The sequence below is a fragment of the Thalassophryne amazonica genome, chromosome 7, assembly GCF_902500255.1.
Source record: "Thalassophryne amazonica chromosome 7, fThaAma1.1, whole genome shotgun sequence".
Classification (NCBI taxonomy): Eukaryota; Metazoa; Chordata; class Actinopteri; order Batrachoidiformes; family Batrachoididae; genus Thalassophryne; species Thalassophryne amazonica.
The window spans coordinates 61339292-61363114 of NC_047109.1; the positions used below are offsets into that span (position 1 = coordinate 61339292).

At 40.2% G+C, this 23823-nt stretch overlaps 1 protein-coding gene across 1 annotated transcript in view; it reads left to right on the forward strand.

Moving 5' to 3' along the window:
- The window catches only part of LOC117514018 (ubiquitin-conjugating enzyme E2 E2-like), a 178509-nt gene extending 155062 nt beyond the window's left edge, over positions 1 to 23447 (forward strand). Inside the window, exons 5-6 of the mRNA XM_034174298.1 lie at positions 15840 to 15987; positions 22662 to 23447. Coding sequence (XP_034030189.1) covers positions 15840 to 15987; positions 22662 to 22720 — 207 coding nt within the window. The 3' untranslated portion in view covers positions 22721 to 23447. The remainder of the gene's footprint in view (positions 1 to 15839; positions 15988 to 22661) is intronic.
- Positions 23448 to 23823: the final 376 nt, after the last annotated feature.

Here is a 23823-nt window from a genome sequence, read left to right on the forward strand (position 1 = left end):
TCTGGATGAATTGTAAAACTGTGACTATCCGGCACTGTTTTGTTCATTTACATTGGAACACATGCACAGTGTTCACAGCTTTCAGTGAAACAAGAGTGAGATTTTACTGCCCACTTTGCAGAGGAGGAGAATAAATTTGAAAGGTTCCTGGCCCCCTGGGTGAGCGACCCACAACGCTTTATGTCTACCCCCGCCTTTCTGTTCCCTCACAGGAATAGAGTCTAAGTAAATCAAATTTTATACCTCTGTTTTCCAATAAACTAAAAAGTTTGTTGTTATTGAATTGCCTCAGTCGGTAAAATGCGACATTTTGAAAATAATCAGTATGTACAACCTTAAATTTGAACTACCAACAATTACACATCCTACCAGTATAGTATGACCTGGTTACTCGTTAGCTGTATTTTGGGAATAACCCTGTTGTGTCTGATGATTTGCAGACGTTAATGCTGGATTTTACTGTCGCAAATTGAATTGATTACGGATATTTGCAACCGTAATCCATCAACATTCGCAACTCATCAGACAGAAGGGGGTTATTCCCATTCTAATCCAATTCCTTCGTTTGCACAGTTTATTTTTCTGTAAGTAAAAGCAACAGCATCTTCATACCAAACTGGAAATTCTGTGAGCAGACCCACAGATTTCTCCATCTTGTCAGTTGCATTGAGTAATTCCGTATCAGAATCCACTTCAATACTTTAATATGATAGATTAAATTCACATCGTCGTCACTGCACTAGTTTCTCTCACTCTCGGCTAACAGCACCATTATTGACATCTGCATAGCAACGCGGTCAGGGCGCGGAGTAATACATCAAATGTGAAACGTCAGATTGTTGTTTTTTGAATAAATCCTGTCTTATTCAGTGCTCTGGTTTAGATCAAGTCCTCCTCTTGTCTTGGTGACTGATTTTCATCATATTTTTAGCTGTGGACTGGATGTCTTTATTCAGCCTGCAAAATATGTCAGGGCCAGTCTTACTCACCTTTTCACTTGGCCTCCTTTTTCTCTCATCCCTCTCTGTCATGCACACATGCCTCCCCGTGCTCTGTCTCTCTCTCTGCTGTACATCTTTTTTTGCCATTGTTGTACTTTGTGCTATGTAACCACCAGCACTGTGTTTGACAGCAGCCTCAAACAAATCCACAGGCTCCGGCCCAGAGGGGTTTGAGTGTTTCCACCCCTTCCCTCATATCCTCTGATATTCCTTGACGCACGCACACACACACACACATACACACACACACACACACACACAAAACACAAGTTGACATGGTGAGATAAGTTTCTGTACCGAGACCAGAAGAGCAGCATTGTCCGTAGAGGTCAGGGGTGTGGGTTTCTGCTCTGTGTGATTGGGCGAAAGCTGAGACTCATTAGAACTTTCCTGTGGAGTGTTGATGTAACAAAGTGCAGATGTTAGTGATTGGAGCATGGGGGCAAACAGTGGTGTTATATGTTTTGTCCAAACACATGTCCAGCACACGTCTGTGCTGAGACAACTGACACAAAGAGAAGAGTGTGAGGTCAGATGACATTGGAGGGTGTTTGAGGTGAACAGCGCTTCAACACATATCCAATTAAGCTGCATTTCAGTATCTGTGGTTTGAAGTGTGTTTGTTTTTGTTTCTGTGAGGTGAAGGCCTTAACATGCTTCTTGGTGTATTCAGAGTGACAGCACAGCTGTTTGTTTTGGTCTTGATTTGACACTATCCTGCCCTCTGTTGGTCATTCTGCTTCTGAAAATATGATGAGATGTTGCCATGTGACAAGAATCTATCAAACATAGATACGAAACCTGTATGAATGGTTCACTGGCTGCAGTAAAGTACTGTCAGTTTTACCAGTGGCATTTGTGGCTGCATGTACGTCGAGCAACAGTGACAAATCGTGTTAAATAGCCCTCAGCGGAGCAATAAAACATGGCCTTTATACTGGTACTGATACATCAGTGTGATGTGTCTAAATGAGCTAAAGGAAGTGAAAGGCCCGTGCTACATTTTAAAACTCTCCTACGTTTCTCAGAATACATTAGTCCCAATTATCACAAGCTTCTGTCCAGCAAATCGCACTTTGTCTTCATTGTGAATTTAAAACCGCTCTGCTTGAGACATGCTGTGCTGTTATCCAAACCATATCTCCATAGATTGTGTATAGATTGATCCATACATTGCTGTCTGGCAATTAAAAAATAATCTAATTAATTACAAGGTTTGCGATTAATAATTCAGGGCTGTGAAAACTCCGCGGATCTGCGGGATTTCGCGGATTTCATCATGGGGAAGGGGGGTTGGGTGTTAGTGATGTACTCTTTAATCGTGAACATCACTGAGTTTTTAAAATGCTTATCGCAAAGCGTTCTCTTTTTTTACGACTTCGTGTAAGTTTTATAAGTCCGCGGACACTGATCTGTGTGTTACAGATACGTATCAGTTTCCTCGGATCCGCGGAGTTTCGCGGAGGAAAAATGCCACTCAAAGTGTAGCTGTTACGACAGTTGTCGTAAAAGCAGGACTGGTTGGTTGCTGCGGCGACGCTGTGTGGCTATAACCTAGCATGGGGACATCCCAAACTTTTAGAGCTTTCAGGTTTTTAAAAGAAGATTTGTGCAGTATGTCTGTGTCACGGAGCGACGTCACACAGAGAGAAGATGGCGAGAAAGACTGTTTGTAAAAGTCTTATAACGACAAGAATCCGTGAAATTGTCGCTGGCTTCGTCAGCACACCTGAAAGATAAAAGAAACGTGAAAAGTGAACTGTGCTCTCTCAGGAAAACACGGTAAGAATTTTTCTCTCCCTGGAAAATAAACATTCTGCTGTTCAAACAGGATTTTAGACAAGGATTTTTTTCTTTTACTAATCTAGACTTTCTTTCATTGTAAAAAGACGTGGCTTTGAATGGATTTAGGCTGCATGAATTTACACAAGAATATGTGACTTTTTACTATAAGGTATGTTATTGATATTTTACCATGATTTTCCAAATATTCTACAAGCTTTAGCTGTGGTTTTTTGAAATGCTGTAACAGTCTTTTCAGTCTTCATAAATTTCATGTAGTTTAATTGTTCTGAGTTAATGCATAATTTGGTTTACAATTAAGAGGAAAATCATTCCAGGTCCTACTTCCACATCATATTCTGTTATTTCACGTTATCATTGACAGGTCAAATAAAAGGTTGAATATAGGATCATTTAATTATCCACTAATTTTGAGATTTGTTCTTCCAGGAGATGCTGAAAAGTATCATTAGATAAAAATTTAATTCTGGGGCCCCACAGGGCCTTAGACCCCGGCTCCTGGGAGCTTTACCCCCCCCCAGACCCCCCTGCAAATTTTCCTCGGAGTTCACAATTTTCATTTCACAGCCCTGATAATTGCGTGTATAATTTTGTTTTTAAATATCACACATCAAATTGCAAAACATACACAGACTCTCAGAAACATGAAAAGAATGAAGAATGACACTATCCTGCCCTGTATGATTGATTGGTGCACAACAAATGTATTTTGAACCATTTTTATCACTTGATTAAGGTGGTGGTATGTGTGATGTAGCAATTTTCAATTTGCATCTCAGGTTTTGTGATCTTGGAATACAGCTGTAATCCTGGGGTATGGAGAAAGTGTGTGTAGTGGTGGTGGGGGGGGGGGGGTCGTAATCTGAGGTAAAATTGGAGAATATGGGAGAATGGGATTATTTCTATTACATTTGTCACAGAAATGTTACAGATGTGTTAGTCATAAATTCTGCTTAAATCAAGAGAATATCTGTAAAAACACTCAGAGTTGTAGGACTTTAGAGATGCTGAACATTAAATATTAAACACATGAAAATGTAAAAGACAGATAAAAAGTGATTTGGTATAATGTGACCTCTTTAATACTTATTTTATTGGAACAAAACCATTAATGAAATGGTCTTTGTTCCAATAAAATAATTATTCAAATCTTTCAAAAAAAAAAAAAAAGAAGAAAGTCTATTCAAATCTGCTCACTGAACATTAAAATCTGGATGAAAAAAAACAACATTTTGAATCAAACATTCTGAGACTGTTTTAAATCTGTAAGTTTAATCAGCATTTTTTGTGTGAACATCAGTAAATTCACAAAGCCTTCATATTTTAGATATTGGTGACAGTTATGAAAGCTGGTTACTTTGGTATGAAAAGTATTTATTTAACAGGTATTTCACCTACATATGTCCTTGATCAGCAGGAAACATTAACAAAGCTTTTTTTATTCTTCACATCAGAGAATAATATAAAATAATCCATGTGCTGTAGATGTGCTCAAGTTTTTTTCCTTGGCACTATTAAAAGAAAAAATTCTGGTCAGGTGCTGTTGTGTAAACTGTGCAAAAAAAATGTCAAAAGTCACAGACATCCAAACCAATCATCCATCCATATTCCATATCCGCTTACTCTATTTACGGGTCACAGGGGGCTGGAATGTATCCCAGCAGTCATAGGGCATGAGGCGGCATGCACACTGATCAGGACAACCACTCTGTCACAGGGCTACATATAGACAAAGAAACACATTCACACCTGCACGTACATCTATGGTCAACTAATTCTGATCAGTGTGTAGAATGAATGTATTTATCCAGAATGGGTTATAAACAAAATTATTGTTGTCGCCTTCTCACAGACAATGTGAACATCCTTATTGCTTGTTTAAAAATAAAATTTAAAAAAAGGGTTAAAGTTATAAAGTCAGATCAGTTTTGCTCCTTTTCTCTTTTTTGTGCTTTTCATGATTTTAGCAAAGGCATTTTTAATTCACTGATACAATTCATGTTGCAATTTAATCCAACAATTAAGTCTTTTTAAAATTTTCTGTAAATCATTGGACACCTTGTTCTCATTCAGGACCATGGACAAAAGTCCCTTATTTTTGTTACTCTATAAGTTATTGTTAATATTCATCTTTGTTATTGGTATAATATCTCAGAATACCCAACTTGTGTTATTTCATAGCTTGTAATTCTAAGATGGATGTTGTCTATATGACTTTACTTCTCTATTCAAATACTGAACATTATCGTAGAAACATGACTTGCCATAATCTTTTATTTGCTAAGTCAAGCTTTGTATAATACTTTGTCAAACTCTGTTTTTCTGTTTGTGCAATTGAATATTGAAAAATCTTAGGCACAACTTGGACACTCTGCTGTGCACATAACAGGCCTACTGTTGGGGACAGATGGATGTTGTTTACTGGATTATCGTGGCATCTGTAACTTTGCAACTAAATACTCAGACTACTGTATTTCACAAAATCTTCTCATGAAAGTCTCATGAAATGTCTTAAATTGATAGCTTTAAAATGCAGGAAAACACATTTCAGAGCATCTCAAACCTGGTTTTAGGGCTCACACTTCCTCAGATTTCTCTGTTATTGAATCACATCCCTGTTATTTACAGACCAAGTCAGTGACGTCAAAACAAGAGATATCAAAGTGGGATTAATTGAGATTCCAACAAATTAATGTGTTATAGGTGCTGTAATTAATTAATCTAAATTATCGTGTCATTTTGACAGCCAAAATGTAAATATAATGGGCGAACCCTATGGGAAGTCACTATGGTCACTATTGTACCAAGATATATAAAATTCCTCCTAAAAGTGTGAGAAGCGTTGATATCAATCAATCAATCAATTTTTTTATATACCGCCAAATCACAACAAACAGTTGCCCCAAGGCGCTTTATATTGTAAGGCAAGGCCATACAATAATTATGTAAAACCCCAACGGTCAAAACGACCCCCTGTGAGCAAGCACTTGGCTACAGTGGGAAGGAAAAACTCCCTTTTAACAGGAAGAAACCTCCAGCAGAACCAGGCTCAGGGAGGGGCAGTCTTCTGCTGGGACTGGTTGGGGCTGAGGGAGAGAACCAGGAAAAAGACATGCTGTGGAGGGGAGCAGAGATCGATCACTAATGATTAAATGCAGAGTGGTGCATACAGAGCAAAAAGAGAAAGAAACAGTGCATCATGGGAACCCCCCAGCAGTCTAGGTCTATAGCAGCATAATTAAGGGATGGTTCAGGGTCACCTGATCCAGCCCTAACTATAAGCTTTAGCAAAAAGGAAAGTTTTAAGCCTAATCTTAAAAGTAGAGAGGGTGTCTGTCTCCCTGATCTGAATTGGGAGCTGGTTCCACAGGAGAGGAGCCTGAAAGCTGAAGGCTCTGCCTCCCATTCTACTCTTACAACCCTAGGAACTACAAGTAAGCCTGCAGTCTGAGAGCGAAGCGCTCTATTGGGGGTGATATGGTACTACGAGGTCCCTAAGATAAGATGGGACCTGATTATTCAAACCTTATAAGTAAGAAGAAGAATTTTAAATTCTATTCTAGAATTAACAGGAAGCCAATGAAGAGAGGCCAATATGGGTGAGATATGCTCTCTCCTTCTAGTCCCCGTTAGTACTCTAGCTGCAGCATTTTGAATTAACTGAAGGCTTTTTAGGGAACTTTTAGGACAACCTGATAATAATGAATTACAATAGTCCAGCCTAGAGGAAATAAATGCATGAATTAGTTTTTCAGCATCACTCTGAGACAAGACCTTTCTGATTTTAGAGATATTGCGTAAATGCAAAAAAGCAGTCCTACATATTGTTTAATATGCGCTTTGAATGACATATCCTGATCAAAAATGACTCCAAGATTTCTCACAGTATTACTAGAGGTCAGGGTAATGCCATCCAGAGTAAGGATCTGGTTAGACACCATGTTTCTAAGATTTGTGTGGCCAAGTACAATAACTTCAGTTTTATCTGAGTTTAAAAGCAGGAAATTAGAGGTCATCCATGTCTTTATGTCTGTAAGACAATCCTGCAGTTTAGCTAATTGGGTGTGTCCTCTGGCTTCATGGATAGATAAAGCTGGGTATCATCTGCGTAACAATGAAAATTTAAGCAATTACCGTCTAATAATACTGCCTAAGGGAAGCATGTATAAAGTGAATAAAATTGGTCCTAGCACAGAACCTTGTGGAACTCCATAATTAACTTTAGTCTGTGAAGAAGATTCCCCATTTACATGAACAAATTGTAATCTATTAGACAAATATGATTCAAACCACCGCAGCACAGTGCCTTTAATACCTATGGCATGCTCTAATCTCTGTAATAAAATTTTTATGGTCAACTGTATCAAAAGCAGCACTGAGGTCTAACAGAACAAGCACAGAGATGAGTCCACTGTCCGAGGCCATAAGAAGATCATTTGTAACCTTCACTAATGCTGTTTCTGTACTATGATGAATTCTAAAACCTGACTGAAACTCTTCAAATAGACATTCCTCTGCAGATGATCAGTTAGCTGTTTACAACTACCCTTTCAAGAATTTTTGAGAGAAAAGGAAGGTTGGAGATTGGCCTATAATTAGCTAAGATAGCTGGGTCAAGTGATGGCTTTTTAAGTAATGGTTTAATTACTGCCACCTTAAAAGCCTGTGGTACATAGCCAACTAACAAAGATAGATTGATCATATTTAAGATCGAAGCATTAAATAATGGTAGGGCTTCCTTGAGCAGCCTGGTAGGAATGGGGTCTAATAAACATGTTGATGGTTTGGATGAAGTAACTAATGAAAATAACTCAGACGGAACAATCGGAGAGAAAGAGTCTAACCAAATACCGGCATCACTGAAAGCAGCCAAAGATAACGATACGTCTTTGGGATGGTTATGAGTAATTTTTTCTCTAATAGTTAAATTTTTGTTAGCAAAGAAAGTCATGAAGTCATTACTAGTTAAAGTTAATGGAATACTCAGCTCAATAGAGCTCTGACTCTTTGTCAGCCTGGCTACAGTGCTGAAAAGAAACCTGGGGTTGTTCTTATTTTCTTCAATTAGTGATGAGTAGTAAGATGTCCTAGCTTTACGGAGGGCTTTTTTATAGAGCAACAGACTCTTTTTCCAGGCTAAGTGAAGATCTTCTAAATTAGTGAGACGCCATTTCCTCTCCAACTTACGGGTTATCTGCTTTAAGCTACGAGTTTGTGAGTTATACCACGGAGTCAGGCACTTCTGATTTAAAGCTCTCTTTTTTAGAGGAGCTACAGCATCCAAAGTTGTCTTCAATGAGGATGTAAAACTATTGACGAGATACTCTATCTCACTTACAGAGTTTAGGTAGCTACTCTGCACTGTGTTGGTATATGGCATTAGACAACATAAAGAAGGAATCATATCCTTAAACCTAGTTACAGCGCTTTCTGAAAGACTTCTAGTGTAATGAAACTTATTCCCCACTGCTGGGTAGTCCATCAGAGTAAATGTAAATGTTATTAAGAAATGATCAGACAGAAGGGAGTTTTCAGGGAATACTGTTAAGTCTTCTATTTCCATACCATAAGTCAGAACAAGATCTAAGATATGATTAAAGTGGTGGGTGGACTCATTTACTTTTTGAGCAAAGCCAATAGAGTCTAATAATAGATTAAATGCAGTGTTGAGGCTGTCATTCTCAGCATCTGTGTGGATGTTAAAATCGCCCACTATAATTATCTTATCTGAGCTAAGCACTAAGTCAGACAAAAGGTCTGAAAATTCACAGAGAAACTCACAGTAACGACCAGGTGGACGATAGATAATAACAAATAAAACTGGTTTTTGGGACTTCCAATTTGGATGGACAAGACTAAGAGTCAAGCTTTCAAATGAATTAAAGCTCTGTCTGGGTTTTTGATTAATTAATAAGCTGGAATGGAAGATTGCTGCTAATCCTCCGCCCCGGCCCGTGCTACGAGCATTCTGACAGTTAGTGTGACTCGGGGGTGTTGACTCATTTAAACTAACATATTCATCCTGCTGTAACCAGGTTTCTGTAAGGCAGAATAAATCAATATGTTGATCAATATTATATCATTTACCAACAGGGACTTAGAAGAGAGAGACCTAATGTTTAATAGACCACATTTAACTGTTTTAGTCTGTGGTGCAGTTGAAGGTGCTATATTATTTTTTCTTTTTGAATTTTTATGCTTAAATAGATTTTTGCTGGTTATTGGTAGTCTGGGAGCAGGCACCGTCTCTACGGGGATGGGGTAATGAGGGGATGGCAGGGGGAGAGAAGCTGCAGAGAGGTGTGTAAGACTACAACTCTGCTTCCTGGTCCCAACCCTGGATAGTCACGGTTTGGAGGATTTAAGAAAATTGGCCAGATTTCTAGAAATGAGAGCTGCTCCATCCAAAGTGGGATGGATGCCGTCTCTCCTAACAAGACCAGGTTTTCCCCAGAAGCTTTGCCAATTATCTATGAAGCCCACCTCATTTTTTTAGACACCACTCAGACAGCCAGCAATTCAAGGAGAACATGTGGCTAAACATGTCACTCCCGGTCTGATTGGGGAGGGGCCCATTTCATAAAGCTTATTGTCTTTTTGGGACGGATGGATGCACAGACAGAGCCACGACATAATCCCCCCTATGGTTTTCTGAACAGCGGGTCCGAAGCTCAAGTGGGTTGGTTTTGGTTGTCAACCCATAAAAGTATAAAAAGGTGGAACATAGGTAAGACTGGCATGACCTGGGCAGAAACTAATGAAGCAAGGACACGCCCACCTATTGCAAAGTTGCCAAAATTCCTAAGGCTAGCAAATTTTGACCAGGGTTCAGATGATTTATTCCCTCACATTTCTGCTGACTGCACTGTGGTTTGAATAACAAACTGCTTTTAAAAACTATGACTGGCAAATAGCCTCAGTAACCATGGCTGTATCAGTTTAGTTAATATTATCCAGCTATTGATACCTGTTAAGTATTTAGTATTATTTTATTTATTTATTTAGTATTAAGGGTGCCAGCATACAAATTAAATACTAAAATTTCACTCACGGAAAATCCTGGAGCACAGATGCCTTTGACAGCCCAGTTGTACAATTAACCACCCTGCAAGCCATATGATGTCATTTGCATAAAAATGTGACCTGGACCAAGATAAGTAGCATAAGTGCTCAGAAAGGAGTTCCTGGCCTGTTAGCAGCTGTCACTGAAATCACCCACACCCAATATGCATAACTTTATAGTGTGAAATGGCTAATGCTAATGAGTCATATAAAAGATACCCCCCTGTACAGCTGTCATGAACTGTAGAGAACAAAACTTTTTTGGAGGGTTTGATTGTTTTTATTTTTTTGTGCATTATCCCCTGCTGGCCCAAAGGCTCTAGGGGGGATTATGTCGTGGCTCTGTCTGTGCATCCATCCGTCCCAAAAAGACAATAAGCTTTATGAAATCAACGCTTCTCACACTTTTAGGAGGAATTTTATGTATCTTGGTACAAATCCTTGTTATAGGTTGATAATATGCATATTGTAATATTGTACAAGAGTTCTGGCCCTTGACTAACAAACCTAAACACTGTCATTTTCATGAGTTGGTGCCTGCATTCTGAAATCAACTTCTCTCACATTTTTAGGACGAATTTTAGGAAACTTGGTACAATTCCTTGAAATGTTATCAGAATGTAGCAAGCACTTGCACCGAAGTCACATTTGCCAGTGGGGAGCAGTCTCTTGTGTTGGTTGTTTTGTATCAAACTGTAAACATGATTATTTCTGCTGTAAATTTGACACGGTCTACCTTTAGCACATTCTTCTCTGCTATACCAACAAATTACTTCACCTGAGAAGATCACCGGATCAAATTCTTTGTATGTGAGAACTTGGCAATAAATTTGATTCTGATTCTAAGCTCTGTTTTCTGCTAGTCTGTTTTTCTTTTTGTTTTTACAAATTGAAGCAACTGTGCTGCTCTGTACACGTGAGCCACTCAAATTTCAGAAGTGAAGCAGAGTAAATTCTGATTAGTACTTGGTTGGGAGGCACATGAGAAGACCAGGGGTTGTGTGTGTTTCTTCATGTAGAATTGGAGATGCATCAGGAAGAGCATCCAGTGTAAAACTTGTGCCAAAATCTATGGTGGTCTTTCGTTGGTCAGCATCAGCAACCCTGAACAACTGGGAGCAGCCAAAATACAAACAGCAACAATTTGAGAGTGTCTGAATAATTTTATAAAGTGTGCTTGTTTTCATAATTTTTTTTAGTCATTTGCCTTTGATAAAAGATGTAAAAGTAAGTTCTATTTAGACCCTGATGCCTGTTGGTGCCTGTGCTTTTCTCTGGATTCCATTGAGTCAAGCAAATGAGAGTCTACAACTCTGGTCCAATGCAGTTTACTTTCTCAGCCGAGGCCGGTATCCATTTCCAAGGACACAGACAGGTAGCATGAGTGGGATTCAAACCCAGGTCTACATATTGGCAGGCCACCTCCTTATGCATTCATTTTTTTAATCATCTTTAACATCTTAAATTTGTTAGTTTTTTTTTTTATCCTTATTGTAATGTCCCTGAAACATGCTGGCACTTGTCTCCTTGCACCTAACATCAGCAAGAAGTCATTGGTATGTATTGCATGATAAGCTAATCCTCATTTGCCAAGACTGCTCATAAATCAGGGGAGAGGGCCCTGTACAGCGCGGCCAGGTCCGACCTGAAAAGAGGCATCAGGGAGGCCAAGGCTGCCTACAAGAAAAAGATAGAGGACCACTTCACTGTGAATGACCCAGAAGGATGTGGCAGGGAATAAATTATATAGCCAACTACAGAAGCAGCAACCCAGGAAATGCTAGGTCTGACGCCTTGCTGGCAGAGGGGCTGAACCACTTCTTTGCCCGCTTCGAAGCAGACAGAGCAGCAGCAACTCACACACCACCACCCTCCAGCACTAGCACGCTAACACTTTAGGAACACGAAGTGAGACGTGTGCTGAAGGCGGGTAAACCCCAGGAAGGCGGCCGGCCCCGATGGTGTACCTGGAAAGGTACTCGAACCATACGCTGACCAACTGGCTGGAGGTCTTCACCTGCATCTTAACCTGTCCCTGTCACAGGCCATCATTCCACTCTGCCTCAAATCTTCCACCATCATTCCAGTCCCAAAGAAGTCAGCAGTAGAGAGCATAAATGACTACAGGCCTGTGGCACTTACGCCTGTGGTCATGAAGTGCTTTGAAAGACTGGTCTCTCAACACATCAGAGCCTGTCTGCCTCCCACTCTGGACCCCCACCAGTTTGCCTTATTGTGATGGGTTTGCCTACAGGGCAAACCCCTCCACAGAGGACACTATCACCACAGCTCTCCACACCGCGCTGAGCCACCTGGAGCACCAGGGGAACTATGTGAGGATGCTCTTCCTGGACTTCGGTTCAGCCTTCAACCACATCATCCTGGAGATCCTGGTCCAGAAACCAATGCATCTGGGCATCTCCACCCCCATCTGCCAGTGGATCAAGGACTTCTTCACAAACCACCCGCAGTCCGTGAAACTTGGCCCCCACCTTTCCTCCGCCATCACACTCAGCACCAGCTCCCCTCAAGGCTGTGTACTGAGCCCCCTCCTGTTCACCCTTTACACACACGACTGCTCTCCGACCCATCTCTCAAACACAATCATAAAGTTTGCGGATGATACCACCGTGATTGGGCTTATCTCTTGGGGGGGTGAGTCCGATTACAGAGATGAGGTCAATCGACTGACAGCGTGGTGTTCAGCTAGCAACCTGCCACTGAACACCACAAAAACAAAAGAAATAATCCTGGACTTCAGGAAGGGCAGGGCGGACCCAGCCTCCCTCTACATCCATGGGGACTGTGTGGAAAGGGTCACTTCCATCAGGTTCCTGGGAGTGCAGCTCTCTGACGGCCTCTCCTGGACTACCAACACCACAGTGGTGGTGAAGAAAGCCCAGTAGCGACTCCACTTCCTGAGGGTACTCAGGAGAAACAATCTGGAGGAGAAGCTGCTGGTGTTGTTCAACAGAGCCACCACCTGGCGTACTGCATCACAGCGTGGTACTGGGGGTGCTCAGCAGCAGACAGGAGAGCGCTGCAGAGGATGATCAAAATGGCCCAGGGGATCACTGGCTGCTCTCTGCCCAGCCTGGAGGACATTGCCAGCTCTCGCTACCTCAGCAGAGCTGCCAGCATCAGCAAAGACACATCCCACCCCAGCAACCACCTGTTTGACCTACTGCCCTCTGGCCGACAGTATAGGTCAATCAAAACCAGGACAAAGAGACTCAAGGACAGCTTTCTCCCCAGAGCGATCACTGCACTGAACAATAACAAATTACTCTAATCTGCACTTTTCAAGTTCCTTGTGCAATATCTGTACACCATGTGCAATATTTCCCGTGCAATATGATTCCACAGTTGTATATAATTCTTGTTTTACATTTTACTTGTTCCACATTGTATTTTATTTAGTTGTACATATACTTTGAATAATTTATTGTTAAAATGTATTATCTTCTATTTGGCTAGCAATTACTCGCACCTCAGAAAAGCACTTTTTGGAGTTGCACTCAAATCTCGTTGCAATGCAAATTACAATGACAATAAAGGTGATTCTGATTCTTATGCAGATTTCACTGTGACTGAATACTACTTAAAATGATTATATCATTGAAAAAGGTTATTGCTGTGATTATTTATTCATTACCTGATATAATTAGGGCTGGGGCGATGTGTCAGTCTAATTGCTTACGTAAATATTTCAGTTGCCAAAACGTGCATCAAACCGTCACAAAGAAGAAGTAATGGCTGCGTTTAGTTAGAACATGAACTCCACCAAAGAACAAGGTGAAGTGAAAAAAAAACCTGCCCACATTCAGCTAAAGTAGACTTTCTTAAAGAGTGGTCCGACCCCAGGGGTTCATGAGTATGTTGGTAAAATATCAGATTTAAAATGAACATCATCTAATTTAAAAGTGTTTCTCAAACTGTTTAAAATGACTTCGGAGCGTTAGAGGGTTTGCGAGGTGGGGTTTTTTTCTTGGGGGGGGGGGTAAGCAGTCCTTGGTCTGAAAAGGTTTGAGAAACATATTGATTTAAAGTGTGTGTGTGGGGGGGGGGGGGGGGGGGGGTGGGAACTGAAACCAGATGTTTTTTACTGTTGTTAGAACTGGAGAAATTAAGGACGTAAGTTGATGCATGATGATCGAGATCTCTCACTCACTCACACAGGTCTTCAAAATACATCCACCTTGATTGTCATGGATACATGATGTCACGCTTCAGAAATCTATACCTCTGGTGTGTGTGTGTGTGTGTGTGCGGCTCCACCGCGACGCGTGGAATTCCTCCGCTCCTCTTTCCATGACAAAAACTCCTGTAACAGTGGAATGTGCCGTTCATTTCTAAACTGGACACTGTGTTGATCTGGGACATTGTCTGACTAGCACAGAAATTGCAGAAGACGTGGGCATCAGCACTTTTTCGGCACATTGAGACAGACGTGCGGAGGAATTCCGCGCGTCGGGACGTTTCCGCATGGCGCAAAGCAACGCCGTGATGAAGCCTCACAGGACATGTTGGGGCATGCCCAGCTCATGCACAATTTCTTGGATAGTCACACGACTGAAACGCCACCGAAAGCCGTCTGAGCCATCTGAAAGCCGTCCTGTGAGACCAACACTGAGGTGGTTTTGTGCCGCGCCATGAGCAGCACAGTGGCGCATCCCTCCGCTTCTCTTTCCATGAAAAATAACAGTGGAACGTGCCGAAAAAGTGCTGATGTCCACGCCTTCTGCCTTTTTTTGTGGAAGTCAGACAACGTTCCGGATCAACAAAGCCTTCATGTTGGAAATGATCTGGTTGTTTCAGCGGGGTGTCAGCCTGTCAATCGGCGCTCGGAGTGCGCCGCGCTCTCAGACGCTGTGGGCGGTTTTTAAACCGGCTGGAGCACTCCTTAATCTGTGTAATCCCCATAAAATCGTCGCTGAAAGCCATCTGAATTTTCCGAATGGTGTCCACCTGGAGGTCTCTCACAGTTTCTGGAAAAATTTGATGCAGCAAAGCTCCAAATCATTCATTTATTCGCAATAAAAATCTGACGAGAGGGGTGAACCACTGCTCACACAAACAAACCGACAGGCGTGAAAAAACTCACGCATGCACACGAAGGTTCAAGCTTGGCTGATGCAATCACACGTGATTCAAATCCATATGGTTTTTGCAAAAAAATATAAAGGTCCGATACTTTTCTAACAGACCTCGTATATATATTTACATACAAACATGTATAGGGTGTCTCAAAAAAATGTACCCAAATTATAAAGAAGACAATGCTCATACAGCCAAGGGTATTTAACATTGTATTATATTCTCTTTACCGAGTTCTTCTTTGTTGACTTTCTGAAATACCTGACAAAAATATTGATTTTTTTTTTTTTTTTTTTTTTTTCCCCCACAGTGTTCTGACTTTTGAGCTGCACGTGTATACACAAGCAACAGTGGCATTAGTGGCCCCCAGGACCCTGTGATTAGCAAAAAGGTTCCATAAGCAACTTGATGAGCATGTCTGCCTTTGTTTTCTATTCTGATTTTTGTACGTGTTAAAATATGTCAAGTGACCCAAAACATGTGATAACTAGTCGTCATCTGTATCAGTTTCAGAGCTGAATATGCCGTAGTTTTTTATGGCATTACTTTCAGAATTTTTGCAGAGCTACTGAATGACTGGCTCCCTTCATCCCATGCTTGCCATATTAATTACACAGTACATATTAATTAACACAGCTGAGGGATCTAGCAGCAATTGTATACGAATCATGACAGCTACTTTTCTGATAAATACAAATTTGGCAACTTTAGCGCCATTTTTACCAAAATCCCACTGTAGAACAGGCAGCTCAGTGGATGAAGACCTAGTCTGCCAGATGTTGACCAGCAGCATTATTATGACTAATCTTCATTTACTTTTTTCTGGATAAATGAAGCTCTCTGTTTGTACAAACCACATCATGCTTATACCTGCAGGTAACATTTCGGACAAGGATCTATCACTGCAACATCAACAGTCAGGGGGTGATCTGCCTTGACATCTTAAAGGACAACTGGAGCCCTGCCCTCACCATCTCCAAGGTCCTGCTGTCCATCTGCTCCCTGCTCACAGACTGTAACCCAGGTAAGACGTCGAAATGTCATCTATCATATTGTTTCTAATCCCCAGTGTAATCCCTGTTTATGTATAAAAAAATACAATAAATTAGTGTAAGGGAATGTTTGTTCTGTCCAATATAGCAAGAAGGAACAGATTAACTGTTCTTTGTTGCGGATCAATTCTTTTTTTTAAAATGTCAAAATTTTGCCTCGAGTGAGAGTAAACTTGTCAGGCATTCAGAAAAGCTGCAGCCAGACCCTGCAGTTCAGACCCTCATTGTTTCCCGTGACCTTATACTGCTACAGAACTTTGGCACAGTTGGCAGCCTGGAGTTTTAAATATTAAAGCCACATTTTTACAACAAAGAAGCACTGGCTGCTTGAAGAAAAGACCCGCAAGGAGCAGTTACTGAAAAAGTCATAATCACTGTGCAAGATACTATAAAAGTAAAAGATTTGTTCTTTTTGGCGTGTGAATAAAATGCCTGGCATTGTTGCACTCTTTTATAGATCTGTCATTAAGTACTGGAATATGTGAATGGGAAGAGAGGGATGCAGTTGGAATCACTCTCCACTGCTGCAGATGTACAATAGATGTTTGCAGCCGCAGTGTCTTATTTGTTGCACTTTTGATTTCAGTATGATTCACTGCATTTGCATAAAGGAAGTCAGTAAAGTGCATAAAGTTGTCCTGAGATGACAGATATTTTCATTGTCATTTTTCCTGCTTCACAAACTCTCCTGCTCGGCTTCCAAATTCTTTGTTGCACCCAGGGGATCAACTGTTTACAGTTTGAATAGCAGTGGACATTTATAGCACTGAATATGGGATGACATGATCAAGCCTGCTACAGACAACCGTTACACAATGAACACCGTGGATATCCTAAAAGTGCATCGATTGTAAAACACAGTATAATTGCTTTTCAATCAGAAAGATTGATGTTGCACTGCCCCAAATTTAGAATGGAATTCATAAACCCTGATCTTTTTCTACTTCTGAGCACTCCGGATACTCCAGCAGTTGTAAACAGCTTGTTGATCCAACACTGCATTTAAAATGCTGTTGAAAGTAAGGCTGAAGGCTGGGTTTTACTTGTACGCTACTGCATGTCTGTTACTTCTGGATTATGTAAAGGAGAATTATGGGATTTATGTCATAATCATGTTTCTTATCCTTAGTGATTCAAAATTGCTAAAAAAAAACTTTCAAAAATTTATTTTCAAAATAGCATTCTGTTGGTTTCAGTTTCTCCTTACTGCCGTAAATGTAGTTGCTGTTGTGTGACCATGTGTTGCACTGTGTGAGGCAAATGGTAGTCACACCACATGCTGACTGGTTTTCTGAACCCCTACCCCATAAAGCAAAATTGCATATTTCACAGTGGCTTTTTCTTGTGGCCAGCCTAAGGCACACCTGTGCAATAGTCATGCTGTCTAATCAGTATCTTGATATGCCACACCTGTGAGGTGGGATGGATTGTCTCGGCAAAGGAGAAGTGCTCACTAAGACAGGTTTAGACACATTTGTAAACAATATTTGAGAGAAATAGGTCTTTTGTGTACATAGAAAATGTTTTAGATCTTTGAGTTCAGCTCATGACAAATGGGAGCAAAAACAAAAGTGTTGCATTTATATTCAGTGTAGTGTAGTTCAGTGTAGCTTTATTAGACTTTAAATAATAATGTGTAGGTTAAAGGCTTTATAATATGATGCTGCATTAGAAAAGAGCAGCAAAGGTTATTGAGTGAAATATAATCTTGTTCAGCAGGAGACTGATTTGCTGTTTTCTTAGTTGTCTTTACCTTGTTTTACTTTAAACACTAGGACACGATTACAAAAGGGTTTCTATAAATGGGTAGATGGTGAACAGTGTATGATTTGGCCGTGAAAAAAAAAAAGTCCAAATCTCTACCAAAGTACAAATTTGTACCGTCTACCGCATATACTGCACACCCGTACCCCCAGATCCCCTTATTTCATCTGAAAGATTCAGATTCATGTGATCAGCAGCTATACACCTAGCTTCAGATATTAATTGGATGCAATACCACATGTAACATTTAAAATGACAAAAAAAAAAAAAATCAGGTTCTGGTTATTCCATACAGCAATATGACTATATTATTAGTGCCGTAGACACCTTTTGGCATACTGTTGAAGACTTTTCACTAATTACCACCTTTTTCTTAACACACTGAGATGCATGTTCTTTTGGATTGTTGGTACAATTGTTTTAAATCTTGTTTATCTTGAAAGCACTTTCAGTGGTATTTCTTGTATGAAACATGCTACTAAAAAATAACTTCCAGGAAATGACCAGCTGCTTGAACAGTCAGAAGAAAAAAAAAACAGTCCAATGATTTGTGTAATTTATTTAAAGATTTCATTGTGTCCTTCTTGCAGCTGTCACTTTATGGCTATGAAAAACTTTAACCTGTCATCATCAACTGTGTTCCACATGTGTGGTGGTTTGGATTCACAAGGGAACACAGCAGTGTCAGGTGCCAGAGTACCAATCTTATGTGCTCATATTGTCCAGTTACACAGTTTGATGTAATTTGCGAATTGCCCCCTGCTGGCTGTAATTCCAGAAGGTGTATGTAGAAATACATTTTGTGCATGAGTCAGTCACACTTTGTTGTGTCTTTGATAATTTTAACAAAATTTACCAGATTTTCAACCTATGTGAACAGGACATCCCAAATGAGTGAACCTCAGGGAAATTAGAATTTGAGCAGGATAGACTTTCACCAAGACCCTCCGAGGAGACACCCCCCCCCCCCCCAACTTTAATTTATTGATGACTATGTTCATATACACTTCGAATTTATCATATTTTCACCCAATTTAAGAGACATTTTAGACCAGTTTGAATTTGAGCATGATATTTTTTCACCAAGGCTATTGAAGGACCGGCTGTTTTACTAAGGAGAGGCCTAATATTATTGTAATTTAGTATCACCTGAAGCTATAGGGTTTTGTTCCAGTATTTTAGCTGTTTTTCACATCACCACCTGAACCAAACAGCCATAAAAACATCAACATTTGTTTTACATAAGTTGTAAACGTTCCAGAACTGCCTGTTCTCTTTACCCAAATCCTAATGTTGTGGCTTGGTGGTTGTTCTTTCCAAATGTAGTATTGGAACACAAAAGACATGCTTCTGTGAATGTCTCCTAACTTCTCTACCAATGTCAGCAACATTAAGCTAATAGAAAGCCAAACAAAGTAATGGCTATGATCAGCACACTCTCTGTATGCCTTTGTGTTGTTAAATGTGGGGAAAAAGTAACATTTTGTTTGTAGGTCCTGGTGAAACTTTTACAACCACATGGCTGCATTGAGACCTTTGTCCCAAACTTGGGTTAGCTGACCTGCTATTTGCATATGGCAATAAATATTTATACATAAATTGTGGTCAGTCCTGATTTTACAAAATGATGAAGTTATTTTTTTATTTAAACTGACATTTTATCACTCACTGTGATTTTTGTGATTTCTCAAACATAGTGTAGCATACATTAATTTTACAACATGGTCACGATAACTTTTCGGGTACGCGAAAACCAAGCAGCAACCTACAGGGCTGAAAAAATGAAGCCAATATAGAAGCTTCATATCTTGTGTTTCCTTAAATAGGTGTTTGAGGCTAGCTTAAAAACTGAGTCACTCCCTATAGAAGCCCATGTTACTATCTCCAACGTTCCAGCAAAAATAAGTAAGCTTTTGGCCTGGTACAAAAACAAAACTCTGTTTAGGTCTATATAGCTAATTTCTTCATTCCTGATACTGTACAGGGGTGAACTTTTTAATAACTTCAGTTTCAGCTATTTTAAGCTACAAATTTAAGACTGTAATTAGGGGCATGACCTGCTTTGAGTGACAGTTAGTGTGCCAGCAGGTCCAGGACGCGAGTTTGCGAAACATGGAATGGTAGTGGAAGGCTCTGCCCTTTTCGCCCCTGGGTTCCGCCCTTTTCGCTTCTGATTTGGCTAGAAGGTGAGCAGCAGTAGAAGTCTGTTTTGAAACATTTTCTCATGCCTGAGCAGGGCAGACTGACAGCTGAGCAGAGATAAATGTTTTAAAAGTGGTAAATGTTTTAAGCTAAGTGGTAAATATATCTGTAATATAACTACAAGGCTGTATGTGGTATCACAGTTTAATAGTTTATCAATGGCTGCCACCATCGCATCTTCAGTAAAGTTACTATCCTAGTAGTGAGCAAACTAACATTACTTTATCTATGCTGCCATTCTTCTGCTTGACCTCCACATGGCTGCTTGCATCTATATTTTTTTATGTATTTGTTTTTGGCTGGCTCCTGCACCTTAATTTGAATATGTGCACGATCCCAGATTAATAAGATATAAGTTTATCAGTATAAACAGTATAACAGTCATTTCTATATTGCAGTTATTACACTTCATGTCAACACATAAATGCAAGCATCTGTTTTTCTTGTTTCTTTTTTGATATTAGAATTCTACAATCTAGTAATAAACTGTTACAAACTGGTTACATTATACATGCGCATGCCTTATTTCCCTAGACCGTTGGTTCTTTCCTGAATGATGCCTTGAAAAAGTTTGTGTTGACCCAGTGTATCTTACGACCAGTCACCTCGTTATTACTTCACATCATTAATCCATTTAATGCCAGATTTTTCCCAGACATGAAATATGTAATCATGTGCCATCAGTACCTTTTTGAAATGATCAACTGTTATTTTTTTTATTTTTTTTTTTTCATGGAAAGCAGGTGAAAAGGTGACCGGTGGGATAATATATATTATCAGGGTTTTCCACAGGCAATTGACACATTTTCTTGTGTAGTCCTCAGTATTTTAACATATTTCAGCCAGAGATGTTTTGAATAGTTTGTCCTTGATCAGTTCTACATATTTACTTCAAAATATTAAACATACTTGCCAGTCTTGGTGATGTGTTTATTTTCACAAACCTTCCTAAGGTTTTGTTTGAGAGCACTGGTGTAACAATTTGATTCTGTCTGAGCCACTATAATGTAAACAGCTCTGGTCACGTGACAAATTGCACTACCCACCCTGATATTGCACGTACTTGATTCAAACCCTTCCATTTCTCTATTTTGCTCTACATGTACTGATGATTGATTCAGTAACATTTTTAAAGCCTTGAAAGTGTCCATTTTTTTCTGGTCACATTTGTGACCAATGGGTTGAAATGGGTTAAGATTGGAGGAGATATTTTATTGCATAGGCCTACGTTTGGACCCAGGTATTGCACAAGTCTGCATATGCTTTAAAAGGATACTGTTCAACGCTTGAGAGCCAACAGAGTAAACAACAATCCAACATTATGATGACATTGTAAATTCACATTTTCATTACAAAACTACCCGAAAAAGCTAAGACTAATCTAAACATGCTCTAAAAAGGCTATGAAAAAGTGAGCTTTGAATATAAATATAACGGCACACATTTATCACACTGTTACGATCAAGATAAGACAACAGCAGTTCCTGAACGTAAGATGACGTTTTCCAGCCAAATCAATAGGCAATCATGGTAGACACCTTCTAGCCAGTCAGAGGCGAAAAGGGCAGAACATTCCCCGACCATACTACTTTTCCCAAATTCGCGTCCAGGACCTCACTACCTGAGGCTACTAGCTGCTGTTGACTTGATCATGTTTGTCTTTCCTTAGCATTTTATGACAAATATGAAGTGCTGTGCAGTTAATTGTAGTAATGGACCATCTAAAAAGTCTGTGCTCCACTATTTACATTGAGTGAAATTTTAGAATGACTTAATTTGTGTTTTGGTACTAATTACCAGGAATTGATAAGTTGGTGATGTTAGCTACATTGATGATGCCGAAGGTTTTGAGGTAATAGTTTTTAATACCGGTACTCAAGCCACCTGTTACGAAATGCCCCCCAGTCCAGAAGCATATGCATTAATCAAACTCCCGAACTAAGGTTAGCCTATTAGTCTTAGCTTGTTTGGTAACTTCCAGATGGGGGTGGGCATGTTCAGACTTCATCCCACCAAGGTCAGTCCAGTCTTACCCACACTCCATCTTTTTATCCTTTTATGGTCTGGCTGGAAGTAAGGCAGAGTTGGGTACTGCCAAGATGGTGGCATTTGGCACACCCATTTTGAGCTTCAAAGCAGTTCTTCAGATAATCTGTGGTTGGCGCCACAGATGGCTTGTCCAATATTGTACAGTACCTTCCAAAAGCATTGGGGCTGCTTGGTAGTTCAGCATTTTAATTTGTTTATGCCATTTCAATACAAAAAGTAATAGATTCTCAATATAAAGATTTCTAAAATTATCATTCTTAAACTCAGACTCAAAGCCAAGATGATGGATTGCATAAGTAATGGAAGGCTTGGTATAATACCTGTAAATAATCAGTATTATTGAGAGTTTTCTTCAGACAGGGGAACCCAGGAGAAGTTATAGGCTTCTCTGGCTGTGATTGGAGAAATTGTGCAAAGTGCATGTTTTGCATTTTGTATAACCAGTTTACAGCTTCATGATGAAGTGGTATTGAGGACAATTTTCTTAAAAAGACCTGAAAGTCCAGCTGTAATTTGCCAGAAGGTACATCTGGGGTGCAAGCCTAGATTTGATGTTTTGGTGAAAGAAAATTAAATTAAATTCTGTTAACCTTTTGACGGGATTTACATTCTCTCTCTCTCAACATTTCAGCTGACCCCTCTGGTTGGAAGCATCGCCACACAATACCTGACCAACAGAACAGAGCATGACAGAATAGCCAAGCAGTGGACGAAGAGATACGCCACATAGACATCTGGCTGTGACTCCCCCCCTCTGTTACCCCCCCCCAACCTTCACTCTACCTCTCTCCCTCACCCTGTCTATCAAAGCACACTCACTAAGTGCAACTGTAAAAACCTGCCCTTCTGTCATCCTACCTTTTCTTCCCCCCCTCTGTTCAGAACATTTTATCTACCTTTTCTGTGTTAAAAATGTCCTTTGTTCCTTGTTGACTTGAAAGCTTCTTTTTATACAAAGAGTAGATTGGGATTTTTATTTTCCAATATCTGAATGTTGGAAGTATTGTATTGGGGAAAAAACACGCATAATATTGTAATTATCATGTGCATTGATCTTCAGCTATACAGTATGAATTCTTTTTTTTTTCCTTTCTTTTTTAGTGGCACCTGGAACAAACATGCAGATTATTCTTTTACTTTTTCCTTTATCTGTATTTGTCGATGATGTTATCTGCATGGCCCAGGAAGGTTTGCGTCAATGGATAATTCATGCTTTTCAGCTTCCTCTGATTTTGTTAGTACTGTATGTATTTGTTGAAAGGCTTTTGAGGCAGACCACAAAAGTATAGGTCTGCCTGTGAAAGAGGCACGACTTGTATATTTACTGGCTACCCACCACCTCTGCAATTGCAGAGTGGTTTGTTGTGCACTTGTATTACTGAAGCACCCAATAAAACACACTGTGGTTGGCTTGTGAGGCCGCTGTGCTCGGGGTTTGTGTTTAATATACATCCACAGATATTTATGCCAGTTAACTGGTTTGCAGCCCATTCCACTCAGTGCTTAAGCTTCTCTCTGTCTCATGTATGTATGTATGTATGTGTGTGTATATATGTGTGTGTGTATATATATATATATATATATATATATATATATATACACGGGCCGGTCACGGTACCACTCACACCGCCCTCCTGTCTGCTGTGCGGAGCTGCGCCAAATCTGGCAACAGGTCCAGAGACTACGCTCACTGTTGATCCGGATGTTGACTGCAGCCACAGAGCTCCGTGGCCACCGAGAGAGGACTTGGATTCTTTGCGGGTCCCGCATCCGTACCTCTGGAGGCAGTGAGC